General features: G+C 37.1%; 2 protein-coding genes and 1 long non-coding RNA gene across 5 annotated transcripts in view; 1 reads left to right on the forward strand and 2 right to left on the reverse strand.

Moving 5' to 3' along the window:
* The window catches only part of LOC146394695 (uncharacterized), a 64038-nt gene extending 61239 nt beyond the window's left edge, over positions 1-2799 (reverse strand). Inside the window, exon 1 of the long non-coding RNA XR_014834601.1 lies at positions 2672-2799. This is a non-coding gene — a long non-coding RNA (uncharacterized LOC146394695). The remainder of the gene's footprint in view (positions 1-2671) is intronic.
* Positions 2800-4707: 1908 nt separating this feature from the next.
* NAP1L3 (nucleosome assembly protein 1 like 3) lies at positions 4708-7301 on the reverse strand. The gene has a single exon (XM_003360391.5). The coding sequence runs from the start codon at positions 7005-7007 to the stop codon at positions 5565-5567; it is 1443 nt and encodes a 480-aa protein (XP_003360439.1). The 5' UTR covers positions 7008-7301; the 3' UTR covers positions 4708-5564.
* A 138-nt stretch (positions 7302-7439) lies between these two features.
* FAM133A (family with sequence similarity 133 member A) overlaps positions 7440-21858 on the forward strand; it is a 32046-nt gene continuing 17627 nt past the window's right edge. The window contains exons 1-2 of one of the 3 annotated variants that reach the window (XM_013986306.3): positions 7440-7718; positions 8353-8422. The gene's annotated coding sequence lies outside the window, so the exon portion shown is untranslated. Of the gene's footprint in view, positions 7719-7876; positions 7946-8352; positions 8423-21858 lie in introns of those variants that run through there. The other 2 variants (XM_005673772.4, XM_005673771.4) reach the window with 2 other exon arrangements.

The raw sequence follows: 21858 nt of genomic DNA on the forward strand, positions 1-21858 counted from the left end.
CCCATCTCATCAAACATCTCACTTCAGCAAAGAGTTGCTCCCATTCAAAGCTGAAAAAAGGGACAATGCCTAGCACAAATGATTTAAAAATAAGCAGAGGAGTTCCCTTGTTGCACAGTGGGTTAAGAATCCAGTGTTGTCACTTCTGTGGCTTGGATCTGTGGGTTCAATCCCTGGCCTGGGAACTTCCCCTTGGCCTAGGAGTGGCCAAGAAATTTAAAAAAAAAAAAAAAAAAGAAGAAGAAGCAGAGAAGCATAAGCAAAAGGCGAAGGAAGAAGAAAGTGAAGAACTGGTTCTCAATATTTTTTAAAAGCATATTTCAACAGGTAAACTTTAAAAGTCTAAGGAAGGATATAAAAACATACTTGATTAAATGGAAAGACACTGCTTGTCCTTGGATAAAAAACTGAATAATAGGAAATTCCTGATTCTCTATAAATGAATCTATAAATTGAAACAAACTTTAATCAAAATACCCATGGGCTTTAGGGAGGGAGCCAGAAAAAAAGGGATACTGCAATTCATCTGGGAAAATGAACTGGTGAAAATACTTGACCCCCCCATCTTAAAAACAAAGTTTTGTGTTTTTTTTTTTTCTTTTTAGGGCCACACGCTTGGCATATGGAAGTTCCCAGGCTAGGAGTCGAATCTGAGCCGGCCTACACCACAGGCAATGCAGGATCCAAACCACATCTTCAAACTACACCACAGCTGAGGCCAGGGATCGAACCCGGTCCTCCTGGATACCAGTCAGGTTCATTACTGCTGAGCCACGATGGGAACTCCCTAAAACAAAGTTTTATAAGTAACTATTTTTACCAGATAGTAAAATGTTTATGAGAAGTTTGTTTTAGAAGATTTCTGGCACAAGAAATAAAACTTCTGAACAAAACAGTTCAGAAATAGACACATAAGGGAATGGATTATATAATAAAGGCAGCAATTAATTATATTAGATATTCAATATTCAATAAATGGTGTCCAAACAACTGATTCGTTGTGTTGAGAGAAAAAAGTGTATAGCTACCTCAGTCCTTATATAAAAATTATTCCAGAAAGACTAAAACTTTAAATGAAACAATAAGAGTATTCAAGGAGGAAAACATAAAGCAATCAAAAAAAAAAAAAAATCTTGGTGTGGAAAGGTCTAAGCCAAATGCTCAAGATCCATAAGGGGGTTAAAAGATAAATATGACTTTATTAACATTAAAATGCTTCTGCAGAAAAAAAAAAACTGAACAAAATCAAAAAGGAAAATATTTCATTATAAGCAACATTTTTAATTCAAAGGCAGTGCTTACAATTACCAATCCATTAGAAAAAGATGCTCCTGACTTAAATGTCCATAAGAAACTGATGAAATAAATTATGGTATATCCATGAAATGTTTGTTAAAAAAAAATAAAGTTTACATGAACTGAGATAGAAAGGATTCCAAAATATATTAAATGCAAAGTGAAAGGGATGGAATAGTAGTTATGTTAATTAAGATAGATTTAGGTATTTCCTTTTCAGGTAAAATGTGGTCACGGAATTGTTTAAAAATACCTTTTATACTTTTCAGTATGTTTTCCACATTTTCTGTAAAGAACATTTTTATAATCAGATGATGTAAAAATTATAATAAAGTGACAACTTTCAGTGAAGCATACTACAAAGAAAACATTTAATTACTTTAGTTTACATAACTCGAGTAAAAGTTGACAAAACCACTTGCAAACATTAACTTCTACTAGCAACATAGTAGGAGATAAGAGCTTATGTTTATTTTCATATAAATCACTGTGTCATATAAAATTCAAAATCAATCTAGGAAACTTGTTATCCATGTGTTATTAACAATTCTTTATGCTACTTTATCCAAGTGACAACATTTTGTAATGCACCATAGAATGATAAATAATACACAATTTATAGAACAGTAATGAAGGTACACCTGGTCCAAGTTAAAATTTAAGCCCTCCCTACTTCGGAGGTGGAGGCAAAGCACACGCGAATGGGCTCTTCAAAGGACGTTTTTTCCCCCAAGTAACTATTAGCTTTATTGAAAAGTTCTGATAGTTTTTCCAGTTACTCTCTAAAGGTTATATGACAAAAATATCATAAGGACTAAACTACAGATGCTTTAGAGAATTTTTTTGTTTCCATCTTTTGAAAACTATACTTCTAAACGCTGTTTTGATACTTATATATTTCGTTTTTTAAATTTAAAAAATATACTCCACAAAAAATACAAAACATAATTTGAAGTAATGCACACGTTTGTTGAAGTTATTATACAGCAGGTTGTCCTAATCCTTGGGCTGGTGGGCACAAACACCTAAACAAGAGGATTTATCCTTTTTGCAAAAGCCTGCAGTATCTTTTCAAATTCAGCATCTACCTTATCACTTGACCCCCTGAAGCTTTCGGAGGGCAAGGACGCCCTTCTCTTTAGGCCCTCAGAATGGGGGCATTTGTATCATCTGATTCATCCCGTTACCCTTTCTTCACTTTGCTCGACAAATCTCTTCCACGACCTCTATTGCAGCCACTGCTGCTACTCAGGAAAAGCCCCTCCTTATTTGAGTCTGCCAGGTTAAAGGAAAACAACAACAGCAACAAAAAAAAAAAGTTTACGAATAAAGGCCCCGGAGGCTCTGAGCCCAATTCAGGAAGCGAAAAACTCACAAATGAGAAGGCGGGGATGCCCGCGGCGGCGGCGGCGGAGGAGACGACCTCTTTGGTCCGGCTGGGGACTGGAGAAGGGATCCGCCGGCCTCAGCCCTGACTCAGCAAAAGGAAACAGCACACCGGTTAGAAGGCACGCGGGAAGACCCCCTTAAAAGTCTTCTCACGCCCTCTCCCCCTGCCCCGGAGTTTGGTTCCAAGTCGGCTCTTCTTTCTGGCATCATTCATTGGCTGAGCGCGTGGGATGAACAAACCTGCAGCCCAACCAACGCGCAAGCCCATCGGTTTCCCGGCTCTATTCACCTTTGACTTAGCCTAGGTGGTTGAAGCACCCACCACCCACCGCTTGCATTTCCGGAATCCTAGCTTACTTGATTCAAAAATCCTTGAAACCTGCCCGCTCCCCACCCCCTACCCATGACATAACCTGAAAAGGTAAAAATACCAATAAACTTCTTACCAATTAGCTTCTTACACCCGCCCAACCTGATTAGAGCCAAGAACTTGTGATAAAACCTAATCAAGTGAAGGACTGGGAGAAAATACACCAATCTATATACAAGACATGTCTTCCTGTAGTGTGCTTCTGAATGACTTATTATCTGCATTTCTGCTTCTATTTTGCAAAGATTCTATAATGACAACAGTTCCTTTAGCAGTGGAAAATACAGAGCGCGAAGGGGCTAAATACTTCCTTAAGTGTTCTAGGATGCAATAAGGATGCTTAATTCCATGTAGAAATTTTAAGGGCTCTACTATTTGTGATGTCTGGTAAGCACAGTATATATCCAATTTGAGAACTTCTGCAGCAGTTAGGTACATGCTATGTATGATAGTCTTCATTTTTATGTTGGCGTATGAGTAAATCTGCTGCCACACTCCTTCTAGATGGATGCAAAAATCTCAGAACTAAAAACAAAGACACTCTCAGAATTGAATGCTTTTGCTAAAAGCAGTAATTTGCTTCCTGGTTTTGTATAAATCCAAACCTAAATATCCAAACATGCATGATTAGTTAGATATATATTTCATGGGTTGGAATATTTTTATAGTTATAGACATGGGGGATTATTGTTAAGCAGGGATAAATGAAAGATACTGTATACCATATATATGTATATATAGAGAGAGAATGAGAGAGAGAGAGATCTGGGAAGACTAGCAGGTAATTTTATTCCTAGAGACCCAGAAATCCCAAATCCTGTCTTCCTCCTACCACAGCCCTTTCATGTAAGGTCTTGAAGGGATATATATGCAGTTGGGGAAATGATCAATGTGAAATAAAGCTATTTGTTGTGCTTTGTGACTTTGGGCCCAGTGCAAAACTTTCTGGTAAACTGAGTTTAAGGGGCCTCCTCCTCACACTAAAATCTCATACCAAAATCTCAGGTTGAAATTACCCTGTAAGCAGCTGAATGGTGCAGAAGGGGTGAAAGCATAATGTCACCTACAAGGAAAAATAAACGACACTTGGGAGTGAGACATCCTCCCAAGTCATGGGGGAAGGTGGGCCTGGGTCATTTACCCATCCTACTCTTGGAAGTTAAAGCAACAGCTTATATAGATGTCCTTTCAGGGTGAGGCACACCTGCCTTACCCCCTTTCCTCATTTCAACTTCTCTTCCTTTGCACATCCCATCCTCCTCCCTTTCCCCTCCTGCCCTCTCCCTCCCTTCCCTCCACCCTGCTCCCTTCCCTGTCTCTTCTCCTTTCCCATCATCCTCCCTCCCACCCTCTTATTTCACCTCCCTTTCACCTTCTTCCCCTCCCTCCCTCTTCTCCCTACCCAACTTCCCTACTTCTACCCCCTCTCCATTCCCACTTCCCCTTCTCTTCCTCATTCCCTCATTTTAACCTCCTCCCTTGTCCCATTTCTCTCTGATCACTTGAATGTGTATCCTGCAAAAAAGAGCTAAGATCTGAGAAATGCATCAGAATGTTAATTATAGTTATATACTTCTAAATGTCCCTTTTCCTCAGGATTCTCTACTTTTTCTATAATAAGTATATTTTTATAATGAGGAGATAATGGTAGATTTTTATAGCATGATACACTTTATTTGATGTTTATTTATGTTATGTCGGAACAGAAGAACATGGAAAAAAAATACCAAATGATGTAAGGTGATTCTTTCCAGCGGAAGGCAAAGTAGAACATATTACAAAGAAAATGTGGTTAGTACCTTCAGTTTACAGTTACACAGGATAAGATGAGCAAACTTTGTTTTAAATAGTCATATTAACACCTCAGTGGTAAACAATAACTCCATTATGCTTAAATTTATAAAGCACTATGTCACATTAACAAGCTCAGTCCTATCATATATGGTTTTGATGGACATTGTTAAATGTATGCTATTTTTTTCAAGCAGTCAAATTTCCACAATGCATTGTTCTAGTTAGTTTAATACTGTATTTCTATAGCAGAGTAATGAAGGCATAGCTAGTACAAGCAGATTTAAACCCTTAGCCGTCTGGGCTGAAAAAAAAAAAAAGCTTGCATTGATACGCCAGGAACTTTGTTTTTTTCAAGCAAGTATTTGTCTCAGTTAACAATTCTGACAGTTTTCACAGCTACATTCTAAGAGGAACATGACAAAAGTACTTCACAGAAATCAAAACTCTGTAGCACCAAACTAACATGCTTTAGATAATTGACAGCAGTTTACATATTTTGAAGAATATTACACTACAACAGACTAGATAGAATAAACTGATACTTAGACACTTTAGGACAATATTTTAGGCTACCAAGAAAATATGACAACACAAGACTGTGAGGAATTCTAGTGTTGAGGTTATATGGCAGGTTTTCTTTTCAAGGCTATATAAACCTGCTTCACTTTTGTTTGATATTTGAGACTCTCGAAAATTCTTTCAGGCAGACTCTTTTTTATTTTCGATATTTCCTGTTTCCATAATCTTTACCAACATCATAGGTATCTTTGACTTCTCCTGTGTAGTAATAGATAGATTTCAGGATGACGTTATCATGTAAAATTTGACCAATTTCAAAGTCCTCATCAAGGATGGCATCTTCTCTGGGTTCAAGCTTCCCTATGGTAGGAATCTCAGGAGGGCTAAAGAAATTGAAGAATGATGCATTAGGAACCACTCTTGGCTGGGTTGCAACTTCACCAGTGGCAGTTGTGCGACTCCGGGCGGTTGTGACTGTAACATCCTTTCCTCTTCTCCAATCTATCTTACAGCCTTTGCAATCTTGGATTTCCCAGCCCCAGGAGAAGAAGGGATCATTGTGATCTGGCTTTGACTTTATTATATATGTCTTGGTCAGCACCTCATTTCTGAAGTATGGATTGGGTAGGAAGCAAAACTCAAATGTGTAACTTATAGGCCGGCCAGGTTTTGAGAACTTCAGGCTAACATCTGACAGGAACTTCAGAATGGGCTCATCATACTTCTGAATCATGGGTCCCAGCTTGTCAACATTCTTTAAGACAGTCAGCCAATAGTCGGGAATGCCTTTAGGATCTTCTCTTTTAGGCTTTCCTTTGCGAGCTCTTTTCAGAGCCCTTTCTTTAGGCCTGACCTCAGGAATTCTTTTAGGAGCTTCTTTTACAGCAACCCTGGCCTTAGTCGCCTCTGTTGCTTTAGGCTGCTCTCTGTCTTCTGCCTTTGCTTGGGGGGCTTCTTTTGGATCTTCCTTTACTTCAGGCTTGGCCTCCAGAGCATCTTTAGACTCTGCTCTTTCTTCAGCCTTTGCCTCGGGATTTTCTTTAGGGGCTGCATTTTCTTCAGCCTTGACCTCAGGTTTTGGTTTTGGGTCCTCTTCTTCCTCACCCTCTAAGGCAGGCATTTCACTAGGGCCCTCTTCCTGCACTTCCTCATCACTGCTAAACACCTCATCCTCCGAATTCCATTCACATTCTTCCTCCGTGGGCTCATATTCTGCATTGATGATTTGGAATCGCCGATCATACAGAGGCCTATTGAGTTCGGCATATTTTCTTTCGAGCTCGTGAATTGCCTTTAAGAACAGGGCGTCTACCTTGTCACATTCATCTTGAATATTTCTGAGCGCCTGCACACGATTTCTAACTGCCCGAGGCAGCTGATCCACGAAACTTCTACCCGACGGAGCCCGCCGCGCCCTTCTGGAAGGCCCAGGTACCCTCTTCTTTCTATAGAAACGGCTGCGGCTATTGCTGCTGCTGCTGCTACTGCTGCTGCTGCAACTAGTGCTGCTGCTAGAGCTGCTGCTGCTGCTGCTGCTGTCAGATTCTTCCCCAGAATCGCTAGACGAGCTAGCCACCATCTCTTCATCCACCCCCTGGGCCGCAGCTCCCGAGACCCTGTTAGGATCCGCTTCTGCCATTCTGCAAGCCTGCAAACCGCTTAGCGTGGTGACTACCGCGCGCACAGAGATGGGCCGAAAATGACTCACGGATGCTTGGGTGGCAGCGGTGGAGGTCGGGGCAGCGGCGAAGGCAGCAGGAGTGCAGGGCGGGGTGGGGCTGGGCTGAAGCCGCGGAGGCGGCAGCGACACTGGAGGCCTGAGCAAGAGCGGCAGAGGTAAGGGCTCTCCCGGCTGCAGCTGCTGCGGACCGAGGCGTGCCTCAGCCGAATGGCGCAGTGCGAGACCCCGAGATCTCTTCACTACTAAGATATTGAACCCCCCCCTCCCCTAGCCGTCAGACCTCCCGTTAATTTCGTTCCCAGTGTGCCCTTTAGCTCTCACCTCATTTGCTAGGCATGCTTGATCGACAAACCCTCAGGCCAATGAGTAGCCAAAAGCACCGCCCCCTCCAGACTCCGCCCACCTTCCCAGACGCTCCTAGGTAGCTAAGGCTCATACCCCAGGAAGACGTTTTTCCCCCTCAAAATTTTATCCTTATAGTTTTATAATTCAAAAAAAAAAAAAAGCTTAGCTATGAGGTAAAAATACTAGTCATGGTTTCTAACAAGGGAAGAGGAGTATCCTTCTCCCATCTGCCCTTCATTAATTCCCGTTTGGTTTGTCAGGGGCCTCGTGACAAAAATCTGTTTTTTAAAAATTGGATGAAAATACTCCAAATGACATCTTTGGGTAGTGTGCTTGTGGATGATTTTTTAATTCTCTTTCTTCTATCTAGATGTTCTATGAGCATGTATTTTTACACTGGGGGGAAAAGAGGGAGTCGTTTATTGGCAAAGCGGGGAGGGGCTAGAAAGCAGGCATATTGCCTTCCACGTAACAGTTTTAATAAGTGCTGTCTGTGGTGTTTGGCAAGCCTGGTTTATATCCATCTACAAGGTTTGCGAACCCATGTTGCCGTGAGTCAGTTACACCATTTTTTACTATATTTCTCCTTTTAATTTGGCGTGTAATAAACCCCAACCTTGCTGCTGATTTGCCACGTAGTCCTTCTCAATGCTTGTAACAACCTTGTAGATAAAATAAGAGGGCATTCAAATGTTAGGTAGTATTTTTTAAAAGCAGACGCTTTGTTCTATACTTTCATGCAGCACTTTTCCATTCCAGGAATAGCAGGATGGGAGGGGGAGTCTGTGCTGATGAAACTGCATCCTCTGTCAGGGTATACTTTACAATGTCATCTGCCACCAGTTTCCTTCTAAAATTGTAAAATGCTAGCCATACTAAAGTATGATTTACAAATCCAGTAATATGTGAATAAACTTGCAAAATGAAGTTTAAAAACAGCTGTTATTTTTATTTGCAGGATTCTTTTCTGCCACAGAACAACTCCCTTGGTACAACCAAAAAGACCCGTGTTTACTTTTCATTAAAAGGTAAGGAACATATTTAGCCCATTTTTATGAATGACAAGAATTACCTATATATATTTGAATAAAAATTCACGACAGAGTCTTTTAAAGACTTAATTGGAAGATAGTTCTATGTAAGCAGAAAAATCCACAGAGGTGATTTAGAATATTAATGAGGAAAATAACCTAATTAATGACATTCACTTTCTAAACCTGCTCATAGAAAGCAAGTAGCAAATTAAAACATAACATCTGATGAATTATTCATTTCAAATGAGGAAAAATATTAAAGTAAGATTAATCTTTATGTTGCTTCTTTATTATAGGATTTGTGCTTAGTCATTTAGTCATGTATTTATAAATTAAGAAACACTTTTATTTTCTATTTTGTAAATGAATTTAGTTTTATTGTTTATTCCTGATTGTCAAAGTATGTAAGCATTGTAAGGGAAAATACAATATAGAAAATTAAAATAATAATAGAAATACACAATTTTAATCAAATGATAACTATTGTTAGCATTTTGATGCATTTCCTTCTGGAATTTTCTTTGTACATGTACATGCCTGCCTATTTATATATACTGTTTCATCTTGTGAACTTATGTTTTGTAACCTGTGCATTTATCAGTTAATTGTGGCTATACTTTCATAGAAACCGATCAATATTTTATTTTAAAATAGATGCATATTTCATGGAAATATTTGCCTTAATTTACTTAACCAGATTCCTCTTGTAGGGCAGTTACTCCCTGCACCATCTTTCCACTAACGTACATTTTCCTGTTGTTAAAAAAGTTAACCCTGGATACCTGCTATATGAACTTGTAAAAACTAGTCATCTGATGAATTCCTAGAAATGGAAGTGCTAGAATGAGTTGTATTCTCATTTTACTCTTTGACACATATTGCCAAGCTTCTCTCCAGAAAAAATGATCACAATTTAAAATCCCAACAATAATGCATGAGTTTATTTAGCCATTCAACTAATATATTTTTGTGCCTGCCACGTGCCAGGCACGTGTGGTAGAGGATAATGATATAATGCTGAATAAAACTTAATGGGTGCATATCCTCTCATTCTATAATTTTCATTAAAATATATACTATGGAAGGTATGATTTAAATCAATGAAATTATGCTATAAATATTGTTCTACAAATTATTATTTTTTTAAATGATGGACATATTTTGTTAATGCTTTATATTTTTATAGTACTTTAATGATTTCATATATATGTTAAATTTTATACTATCAAGAATCAGCATTTTGGGGAGTTCCCTGGTGGCCTAGCAGTTAAGGATTCAGCCTTGTCACCACTGCTGTGGCTTGGGTTCAGTCCCAGGCTGGGGAACTTCCACATGCTGTGGGTATGGCCAGAAAAAAAAATAGCATTTGGGAATAAGCAATGAGTTAGGGGTCTGGACTTTTTTAGTGTATTTTTATTAGCTATTTTCTTAGTACCGCTTATTTGATAATCTTTCTGTCTTACACTTATTTGAAATTCAACCTTTATTAGCTAAATTACTTGGAGAATTCTGTTTTATGATCCATTGTCCATAACTTTTCTGTACATCACTAATGAGGCAATTTTTTAAAAACTTTGTATTTTGTGAAAATAATAGAGATTGAAAAATGTCAGTACGTTGAAACCCAAGTAAGAAATTTAAAATAACTCAAAATATGCTGGGATAATCAATATTCACATTTTAATGACCATCTCTAAATTAATTTCTTATTAATGTGTATTTGTATTTCTTAGCTTAGTGGTAAGATTGTCTTTTCATATGTTTATTGTCCATTTGGGAATTGCTTATTCATATTCTTTTCTTGTTTTTCTGCTGAATTGAGGAAGAAACTAATCAGTGCTGAAATCCTAAGGGTAAAAAATTTTGGCCTTGGTTTAAGACAACCGTGACATTTTAGAGAATATCTCTCTTCTGAAGTTATGATATTGGACAAATGTGACTCAACTACAGTTTTCATTCTAAAATGATCTACTTAGAGAGTTGTTTAGATGCTTTTCAAGGATTAGTACTTAATCATTCACACTGATATAGAAAAGTCTGGGATGGAATATGGAGAATAGAAAGAGAATAAAAGCTTGTAAAAAACCTCATACAAAAATAATATATTAATGAGCTATTCTGATTTTTGATTGGAAATATTTTTCCCAAGCCATAGATTTTAGGTGACTTCTCTTAACAACATTCTCATTTTGATGTGTATGTGCTACCTTAGGTACCTTGTAGCACACTTTTATTTTTGTAGGTTTTTTTTGATCTATTAGTTAATTTTATAATGACAGGTCCCTAAAAAAAGTATTTTATTCATGTAATGAATTTAATTTATGTGTAATACTAATTTTTTTTATGAATATTAGTATGAGCATATAATATGCTATTTTTCTTCATAAGGCTATCTATAAGTTACTTGCATAGTATTCTCTAATCCATTATTTTATGATATTCTTTTGGGGGATTAAATGTTCATAGATAATTTTATGTGAGATGATGCTTAACCCAGAATCTATTGGTATATTTCAGACTGAACATGGCTCTTGGACATCTGTTTATACCTTCAGTGTTATCAATATGTATGCAATCCCACCCACCACCCCTGCCACACAAGCATATATTATACACAATGATAACTGCTATAGCAATATCTTTTATTGTAGGTATTTAAGAAGGCAAGCATTGAAAATTCATTTTTTTTGGATTTAATTTTTTTTTTTTTAGTTCATCTAGATAGATTTTATATTTTCTTGTCTCTCTTTTTTTTTTTTTTTTGGAGGGGGGTCATCCATGTGGAAGTTCAAGGCCAGGGATAGAACCTGTGCTGTAGTTGCAGACTGCACTGCAGCTGAGGCAATGCAGAATCCTTAACCTGCTGCACTACAGTGGAACTTCCTAGACAGGTTTTGTCTTAATAAACAAGTTAATTCTTTTTTAAAACACTTTCATTGAAGTACAGTTGACCTTTGAACAATACAGGTTTGAGCTTCATGGATCTACTTATACAGAATTTTTTTCAATAAATGCTGTAGTACTACTACACAAGCCATAGCTAGTCAAATCCCTGGATATAAAATCATGGATACAGAGATTATAAAGTCATAAAAGTATTTTCAACTATGCAGAGGATTGGCACCCTTAACCCCTGAGCTGTTTAAGGGTCAACTGTATAATAGATACAATTGTACATAAAAGTGTACAATCTGTTAAATTTTGATAAATCTATACACCTATGAAGTCATCACCACAGTCAAGATAATGAACATTTTCATCACTACCAAAAGTTTCATCATATCTCCCCCATCCCTAGGCAACCACTGATTAACTCTTTTGGTTTTCATTTTCTAGTATATCATGTAAATGGAATCATACAATATATCCCTCTTTTTTGCTTGTCTTCTTTCACTTAGCATAATTATGTTTAGATTTTTTTCCATGTTGTGTGCATAAAGAGTAATTTTTCTATTTTGTTACTGAGTAGTTACCCATTGCTTGGATATATCACAGTTTGTTGATGAGCATTTGTGTTTTGAGTTTTGGGCTATTGCAAATAAAAGCTGCCATGTTTATTTGTGTATAAGTTTTTGTGTGGACTTATAGTTTCATTTCCTTTAGAAAAATACCTAGGCATGGAATGACTGGATCACATGGTATGTGTATGTTTAACTTTAAGAAATTAGCTATTTTCCAAAGTGGTTGTACCATTTTGCATTCCCAATAGGAGTGCCAACATTTGGTATAGTTAGTCTTTTACAATTTAGGTATTCAAATAGGTATGTAAGAGTATCCCATGTAATTTTATTTTGTATTTCCCTAATGACTAATGATGCTGAACATCTTTTTGTGTACTGATTGACCATCTACTTAGCTTCTGTGTTGAAGTGTCTATTCATATTTTACCCATTTTTCTATTAAGTTGTTGTTTTACTATTAAGTTTTGAGAATTCTTTGTCTACTCTGGAAACAAATCCTTTATCAAATGTAAGCTCTGCAGATATTTTCTCCCAATCCATGAATTTTTTTTCATCTTAACAATGCCTTTCACATTTTTTTAAAGAACGAAGTTTGTAATTTTGACAAAGTCCGACTTATCCTCTTTTTTTTTCCTTGTATGAGCCATGCTTTTCTTTTCCTTTTATTTATTTATTTATTTATTTATTTATCGTCTTTTCTAAGGCCGCACCTGCGGCATATGGAGATTCCCAGGCTAGGGGTCTAACCAGACCTACAGCTGCCAGCCTATGCCACAGCCACAGCAACGCCGCCAGATCTGAGCCACATTTCCTTGGCCTTTCATTTCTGCTCTCTAATATCTGAGATAAAGGGGCAATTAAGAACAGTAATAACCTAGAAAACCAATCAAAACAAAAAACAACAAATGCTCTTCTATTTTGTGGAATTGCCAGTGTGTGGCTGTGTACAGCCTAGCCACAGAATGATAGCTAGCATTACTCAGGAGCACAAATGATGCCTTTTTCTCATCTTTGTTAAGAGAGACCTGTTTGGTAAAATTAAATAAAAAGTATTTTGTTTTTTTTGGGGGGGGTCTTTTTGCTATTTCTTTGGGCCGCTCCCGCGGCATATGGAGGTTCCCAGGCTAGGGGTCTAATCGGACCTGTAGCCACTGGCCTATGCCAGAGCCACAGCAACGCGGGATCCGAGCTGCGTCTGCAACCTATACCACAGCTCACGGCAACCCACTGAGCAAGGGCAGGGACCGAACCCGCAACCTCATGGTTCCTAGTCGGATTCGTTAACCACTGCGCCACGACGGGAACTCCAATAAAAAGTATTTTTAAGCTGTTAATAAATTCTGGCTTTAAAGGAATAGTAATAAAAATTGGATATTATTTCACATTATGGCTTTCAGAGCAAAATTATATCATTCCATACTCATTCCTAAAATAAGAATACATACAAATAAGTAGAATGTGGTATGTAGCTATAACATTTGATTTTTAAAAGGAAATATCTGTTAAATTTATGCCATTAAAGCCTTAACTGCATGGAATTTAAAAGTACAATTACAATTAATGCAATGGCAGAGAAGGAAAATTAGTTACTAATTTGGTTATTCTAATACTAGTTTTTTACTTTAAAATAGCGCGCATTATTCAAAAAATGTAAATCCATATCACAGATGAACAAGGGTACTCAAGAATCTTCTTTAGTATGAAGAGTTTTCATACTAAAACACAAATAATGTAAACTTTTTTAACTGCAAATTTGGAAGCATTTATCTCATTCTACTAAAATGGGAGGAAAAATTATTTGAATGGTGAGCAATGTCCATGCATGTATATATGACTGTAATAACTATTTCTAGATTTTGCATTAAATTTGGATGATGTAGAACAAGCCCAAATGTTACTTTCTCATTTTCATCCAGAATACCCAAATATATTTAATTAATTTGTTTAAGTACATCCTCTGAGGAAAAAAAAAATATCTTATGGAATTGCATATATTCCTGCTGGTGGGAACAAATACCTATTCCACAGCTCTACAGAGGTGATGGTCATTTTTGTATCAAATAACATACATACATTTAAAAAAAACTTTCTTAAAGTTTAAAAGAGTAGAATCTCAATAATAATCAGATTTCAGCATTTGATTTCCTTGGCGAGATATTATGACCTAAGTGATTTTAGTACAGGTTCTGGAGTCAGAATTGCTGAACTTGAATCCTGATTTTTCCTCTTACTAGTTGTATTAAATATTGAGCAGGCTACCTCACTTTTATTATCTCTATTCTTTCTCTCTCTAAAATAGGCTAATTATGGCACATAGAACTCAAACTCAAAATTGTTTACTATTTTTACAATATTATTGTTCATCAAGATTGTGTGTAAAGGAAGTTCCCTTCATGGCTCAGTGGATAATGAACCCAACTAGGATCCATGAGTTCGAACCCTGGCCTTGCTCAGTGGGTTAAGGATCCGGCATTGCCATGAGCTGTGGTGTAGGTCGCAGACGCGGATCAGGTCTCGCATTGCTGTGGCTGTGGTGTAGGCCGGCAGCTATACCTCTGACTTGATCCCTAGCCTGTTCCATATGTTGCAGGTGTGACCCTATAAAGCAAAAAAAGAAAAAAATTGTGTGTAAAGAAGCCTTTCTTATTATATAGTCTCATAGATTTCTTTTTGACTATGCTGTGACTTTTATTTTAGAAATAGCATAGAACTCTACAAATGGAGATTTTCCAAATCCAATATGCATGAGGGTGGAAGTTTCTTGGATTCTGGAAACTCCTTGATATTAATATTAGGTCTTGATAGTTCTAAAGACAGATAGCCACTCATCCTGCTCAGCATTATCTGCCCACAAAATGTCTCTGGTTATTTCAAAGTAAAAAAATCAACACAATTTTAAATAAAATTCAAACCAAGTGTTGTTTTAATAATTTACAATACGCACAGCCCTCATTCTTTCATGTGAGATTTCAAACTTCCTGATAGTCTTAAATTATACGTCTTTATTATTTAAACCTCAAACTTATATCTATTATTTATTTTTGATACCTTTTATTTTTTATTCCATTAAGAAGGTTGAATATAAAAATTGCATACAATTAATTACAGATAATTTAAAATATAATAAAATAACTCCTAATATGTTAAATAATGACCTGTGTTATTGATAGTAATAACATTTTTAATGACTTTATTTATTTATTTATTTATTTTTGGCTGCACCAAGAATCCAAACTGAGCCACAGCTGCAGTTGTAGGTTACAGCTGTGGTGTATGTGTTGGTTGATTTTTGAGTACTATACACTGTGACCTACCTTTAAATATTCACATCATGCCTTAGATTTTCCTCTCTCATTTCCATTGCTTAGAATATTGGGGTCGAGCCTACCAATTGGGTGAAAATATTACCTTTGTTGGAGGCAGAAGGGATTTTAGAGATAATCTCATCCAGTCTCCTTATACAGACTGAGGAAAATGAAGCCTTTCTTTGTTGGATGGACATTCTAAGACTTTCCATATATTTGTCACTACAAACAATTCTGCAGTTAGCATACTTTTATATATATTATGTATTCAAAAAGTCATTTTCACAAATGTCAATGAACTTGGTTTAGGGGCAGATTAAGGAATAAAAAAATAAATATCAGGTCCTCTAATAATGGATAATTACCCTAAGCATAAGCCTTATGTAGTTAGTATACATCACTGTAACTAACAAATAATAACTAATTTTATTTATCACTTCCAATGTATCAGATGCTGGACCAAGTGCTCTACTTTTACTATTTAATTTTGATGAACCCATTGAAATGTTCATTATCATCCTAGTACTATCCTTATATGATATTATCCTCATATCATCCTTAGTATTGTATCCTCAGTGAGGATACTGAGACTAAGGGAATAACTTGTCCAAGGTCATATAGTTTATAATCAAAAGAGCCCAGATGTGAAACCAGATAGTTTAATTCCAGAGGTTGAGTTCTTAGCTACTCTATTATACCACCTTTAATGAACAAAAGTGAATGAACTCTGCCCAGAGGTGCTAGAACTAGGGTTAAGTGACTGCCCTGGCCATTCTTCCATTTCTCTGTTAATTGCTATGTCCTCATGGTATTAACACCTTTAGGGGCATCAGTACTTATGTTCCTCTGACTTACACAGTCTTAGCTTAACCTGACAAGGTATACTAGAACAAACTAATTTAATGAAAAAGATGATTTTCATTAAATTTATCATGCCTAATGACTTTATTTGGTTAACAGCGAAACACTAAGATGCCAGAGCTTAAAGTAAATGCCAATGTGTTCAATTCACTGTTAAATGAAAAATATCCTAGTAATTTTTCCATTTAATATCCCCAGCAGCAGAGGAACCTGTACTTTGAGGAGGCTGAAGATATGACCTGAAGCTACTCATCAAAAGCAGGAAATCCTTGAAATCTATACATTTTATCTATAAATTTCTTTTCAAATTATGACTTGTATTCCATAATTTTTTGTTCCATAATTTACTCACATAGTTTTTATATAAGATTTTCTGTCCCTAAGTAAAACTGCCACCCAGGAAGATGGGCTGGGATAACCCAAACCATTTTCCCGTGAGTTTCAGGCAACAGAGCAAGCTCTGGGGTCAGACTGCCTGGATTTCAATCCTTCTCCTTAGAATTCCCATTGTGGCCCAATGGTAACAAACCCAACTAGTATCCGTGAGAATCTGGGTTTGATCCCTGGCCCCACTCCGTGGGTTAAGGATCCGGGGTTGCCGTGAGCTGTAGAGTAGGTTGCAGGTGCAGCTTGGATCCCGTGGTGCTGTGGCTGTGGTGTAGGCCTGCAGCTGTAACTTCGATTTGACCCCTAGCCTGGGAACTTCCATATGCCACACTTGCAGCCCTAAAAAGCAAAAAATAATAAATAAATACATACATGCATACATACATACATACATAAATAAATCTTTCTCCTTACTGTTTGTATGACCCTGAACAAGTCACACATTTCCAACCCTCAGTTTTTCTTATCTATAAAAAGAAAATGATGATAAGAAAAACCCAAATGGAGTTGTTATATGAGAATTAAGGGGCTACTCTGTGTAAATTACTTATCAGATGCATAAAAGTTAGGAACTGTTGTCTATTATCATTATGCCACTCACAGGGCCACCTAGGAAGTCCTATCCCAGTTAAATAGGTATGATAAAGGACCAAAGCTACAAGTTTAATCAGTTTGAGTTGCTGTGCTTTATATGTGTACCATATCTTTCACCTTAGAAAATAAGTTGAATTTGCCTTGTGACCCAAAGTCACATTTTGTTGTTAAGGTAAGAACTAATATCCTTGGTTTAGTTATTCTCCACTGCGGCCGGCTTTTCAGTTAAATTACATGCTTAGCATGTAGTAAAGACTAATGCTCTTGCTGTATAGCACTGGAAACTATATCTAGTCACTTATGATGGAGCATGATAATGCGAGAAAAAGGAATGTTTATGTGTATGTGTGACTGGGTCACCTTGCTGTACAGTAGAAAATTGTCAGAACACTGTAAACTAGCTATAATGGGAAAAAATAAAAATAAGTAAATAAAAATTTTAAAAGTCTAATGCTTCAGCAAATCTAGTTAGTATTAATATTTTCAAAATGAAAATACCTAACACTTTACTCTTCTCTAACTCATCAGTGAAAGAGAAGAAGCAAGGAAATTGCATCATGACTAAATACAAGTGAATAAATCAACAGGATAGCTAATGAAATCACTATTGTTTTAGTTATTGAAAATATATTTAATACACAGGAAAAAGTAAGAAATGGAGTCATAAACTCTCAAGATTCATCACTTTGTTTCAGTGACTCTTTTAAAACAGATGTAACCAAAATTTCAAAATTATATTGAGCAGTATTATCTGTCTTGTTTTATAACCAACATTTGTTTATCTAAAAGACTAAGTTTTTTTGTTTAAATATAACCAAATGCTGTGAGCTGTGGTGTAGGTTGCATATGCAGCGTTGCTGTGGCTCTGGTGTAGGCTGGCAGCAACAGCTCTGATTAGACACCTATCCTGGGAACCTCCACATTCTACAGGTGCAGCTTAAAAAAAAATAAATAAATAAAAATGAAATAAAATTCACTTTTGTGTGTAATTCAATAATTTTAGTAAATTAATAGAGTTGTTCAACCATCACTATAATTCAGTTTTAAGATATTTTCATCATCCAAAAAGTTCTGTGGGGCCCATTAGCTGTTAATCTCTTCTCCCATGCCCAGGCTTAAACAAATACTCTTCTGTTTTCTTCCTCTATAAATTTGCCTTTTCTGTACATTTCATACAAATGGAATCATGTAATATGTCATCCATTGTGTCTAGCCTAATGTTTGTAAGCCTATATGTTCTATGTAGTATGTATCAATAACTTGTTCCTTTTAATCAATAATAGTATTCCATTGTGTAAATATGTCATATTTTGTTCATCCATTTACTAGGTGATGGACATTTGGATTTTTTCTACTTTTTTCTTATTATGAGTAATGCTACTATGAATAGTTACACATATGTCTCTGTGTGGACATATATTTTTATTTCTTATGGTTAGATTCCTAGGAGTAAAATTACAATTATATGATAAATTTGTGTTTAACTTGTCAAGAAACTGCCAAAATACTTTCCAAAGTGCCTGTACCATGTTATATTCCCACCAACAGTACACAAGTGGTCTGCTTTCTCTTCATCCTCCACACTTCGTAACATCGTAACATTTGTCTTTTTTATTATAGCCATTCTAGTGGATGTGTAGTAGTTTCAGAGTTTTTGATTGATTTCTTCCTAATGACAAATGATGTTGCATATCTTTTCATACTGTTTTTTTCTTTTCTTTTTTTTTTTTTTTTTTTGTCTTTTTACTATTTCCCTGGGCTGCTCCCACGGCACATGGAGATTCCCAGGCTAGGGGTCGAATCAGAGCTGTAGCCACCAGACTACGCCAGAGCCACAGCAACGCTGGATCCGAGCCACATCTGCAACCTACACCACAGCTCACGGCAAGGCCAGATGGTTAACCCACTGAGCAAAGGCAGGGATCGAACCCGCAACCTCATGGTTCCTAGTCGGATTCGTTAACCACTGCGCCACAATGGGAACTCCTTTTCATACCGTTTTTAGCCATTCATATCTTCTTTGATGAAATGTCTATTCAAATCACTTGCCTGTTTTTTAATTGGATTTTAGTCTTCCTAATCATCGAGTTGTAAGTTATTCAGATATTCTGTATTATAAGCTTTTTTATCAGATCTATGACTTGCAAATGCTTTCTGCTAGTCTGGCTTGCAATATTATTTTATTTTTTTCTTTTCTTTTTTCTTTTTTTTTTTTTTTGTGTGTGTGTTTTTCTATGGCCACACCCGCGGCACATAGAGGTTCCCGGGCTAGGGGTCTAATTGGAGCTGTAGCTATGGCCTACGCCAGAGCCACAGCAACGCAGGATCCAAGCTGCATCTGTGGCCTACACCACACCTCACAGCAACGCCAGATCCTTAACCCACTGAGTGAACCCAGGGATTGAACCCACAACCTCATGGTTCCTAGTCAGATTCGTTAACCACTGAGCCATGATGGGAACTCCTTTTTTTTCCTTTTTTTTTTTTTTTTTTTTTTGCCATTTTTTTTGGGCCGCTCCCGCGGCATGTGGAGGTTCCCAGGCTAGGGGTCGAATCGGAGCTGTAGACACTGGCCTACGCCAGAGCCACAGCAACGCGGGATCAGAGCCGCATCTGCAACCTACACCACAGCTCATGGCAACGCCGGATCGTTAACCCACTGAGCAAGGGCAGGGACCGAACCCGCAACCTCATGGTTCCTAGTCGGATTCGTTAACCACTGCGCCACGACGGGAACTCCTCAGGTCCTATTTTAAATCCCACTTTCAAAGAGAGGTCTTCCCTGATTCCATTGACTAAGTACTAGTTATGTGCTATCATCAAACCCTGTGCATTTTCTTTATAACACTGTCACAGTTTTAAATATAAAGTTTTTTGTAGGTTATTTGTCTAACATGAGTATTCCTAAAATCCACGAGGTTAAGGACCATGATTGTACTGTAATGTCAACAACATTTTTTAGCACAGTTATGGGCACATAGTAAGCAGTCAGTAAATATTGGCTGAATGCATTAGTAAACATGCCATGGGAATCTAAGGGAGAAAGAAATTGTTTCCTGCTAAGGAGGAGCTGGAACATTGGTGATTAAAGGAAAGGTATTATAGGCAAAGGAAACAACATGTTTATACAAAGTCAAGGAGTTAGGAAGGATACTAGAATATTTGAGGAGTAGTAAGGTATTTTCTGTGGTTGAACCATAGGGATTTCAGGATATATGAAGGAAGAAGAGAGAATAAGATGAAGAGAGTTAAGGAGAGAGGAGTTTGTAGAAGCAGGTCAAGACCAGGGTCATTCTACAAAACTAAGGAATCCAAATTTAACTAAATAAACATTAGGGAGTGACTGAATCAGATTTTTTAAAAGAAAGGTGACAAGAGTTGGCAGTATGGAAGATGGACAGGACAGAAAAAGGAATAAAGAATAATATGTGTGCAAGTAGGGCATACCTGATGTACAACATTTGCAAAGCAATCTATATTATTTATAGCACCTTCCTAAAACCTTATCATTTTCTTTATTTTTATTTTTTTATTTTCTTAAATTTATTTTTTATTGTTATTTCCCACAACACACTTTTTTTCCCACTGTACAGCATGGGGACCAAGTTACACTTACACGTATACATAATATTTTCTCCCATTGTACTGCTGCGTTGTATGTATCTAGACATAGTTCTCAGTGCTACACAGCAGGATATCATTGTTAGTCCATTCCAAAAGCAATAGTTTGCATCTGTTAACCCCAAGCTCCCAATCCATCCCACTCCCTCCCCCTCCCCCCTGGCAACCACAAGTCTATTCTCCAAGTCCATGATTTTCTTTTCTGTGAAAAGTTTCTTTTATGCTATATATTAGGTACCAGATATGAGTGATATCCTATGTTATTTGTCTTTCTCTTTCTGACTTACTTCACTCAGGATGAGAGTCTCTGGTTCCATCCATGTTGCTGCAAATGGCATTATTTTGTTCTTTTTTATCGCTGAGTAGTATTCCGAATCCAATCATCTGTCGATGGACATTTGGGTTGTTTCCATGTCCTGGCTATTGTGAATAGGGCTGCAGTGAACATGTGGGTACATGTGTATTTTTTAAGGAAATTTTTGTCCGGATATATGCCCAAGAGTGGGATTGCTAGATCATATGGTAGTTCTATGTGTACTTTTCTAAGGTACCTACCTACTGTTCTCCATAGTGGCTGTACCAGCTTACATTCCCACCAACAGTGCAGGAGGGTTCCCTTTTCTTCACACCCCCTCCAGCACTTGCTATTTGTGGACTTATTAATGATGGCCATTCTGACTTGTGTGAGGTGGTATCTCATGGTAATTTTTATTTTCATTTCTCTAATAATCAGGGATGTTGAGCATTTTTTCATGTATTTATTGGCCATCTGTACATCTTCCTTGGAGAAATGTCTTTTCAGGTCTTTTGCCCATTTTTCCATTGGGTTGTTGGCTTTTTTGCTGTTGAGTTGAATAAGTTGCTTGTATATCCTAGAGATTAAGCCTTTGTCAGTTGCATCATTTGAAACCATTTTCTCCTATTCTGTAAGTTGTCGTTTTGTTCTCTTTTTGGTTTCCTTTGCTGTGCTAAAGCTTGTCAGTTTGATTAGGTCCCATTGATTTATTTTTGCTTTTATTTCTGTTGCTTTGGGAGACTGACCTGAGAAAATGTTCATGAGGTTGATGTCAGAGAATGAATGTTCTGCTTATGTTCTCTTCCAGGAGTTTGATGGTGTCCTGTCGTATATTTAAGTCTTTCAGCCATTTGGAGTTTATTTTTGTGCATGGTGTGAGGGTGTGTTCTAGTTTCATTGCTTTGC

Source organism: Sus scrofa, chromosome X (genome assembly GCF_054392235.1).
Source record: "Sus scrofa isolate SSC_HxYL_T2T_F1_AM1 chromosome X, Sscrofa_HxYL_maternal_Yorkshire_Landrace_v2.0, whole genome shotgun sequence".
Classification (NCBI taxonomy): Eukaryota; Metazoa; Chordata; class Mammalia; order Artiodactyla; family Suidae; genus Sus; species Sus scrofa.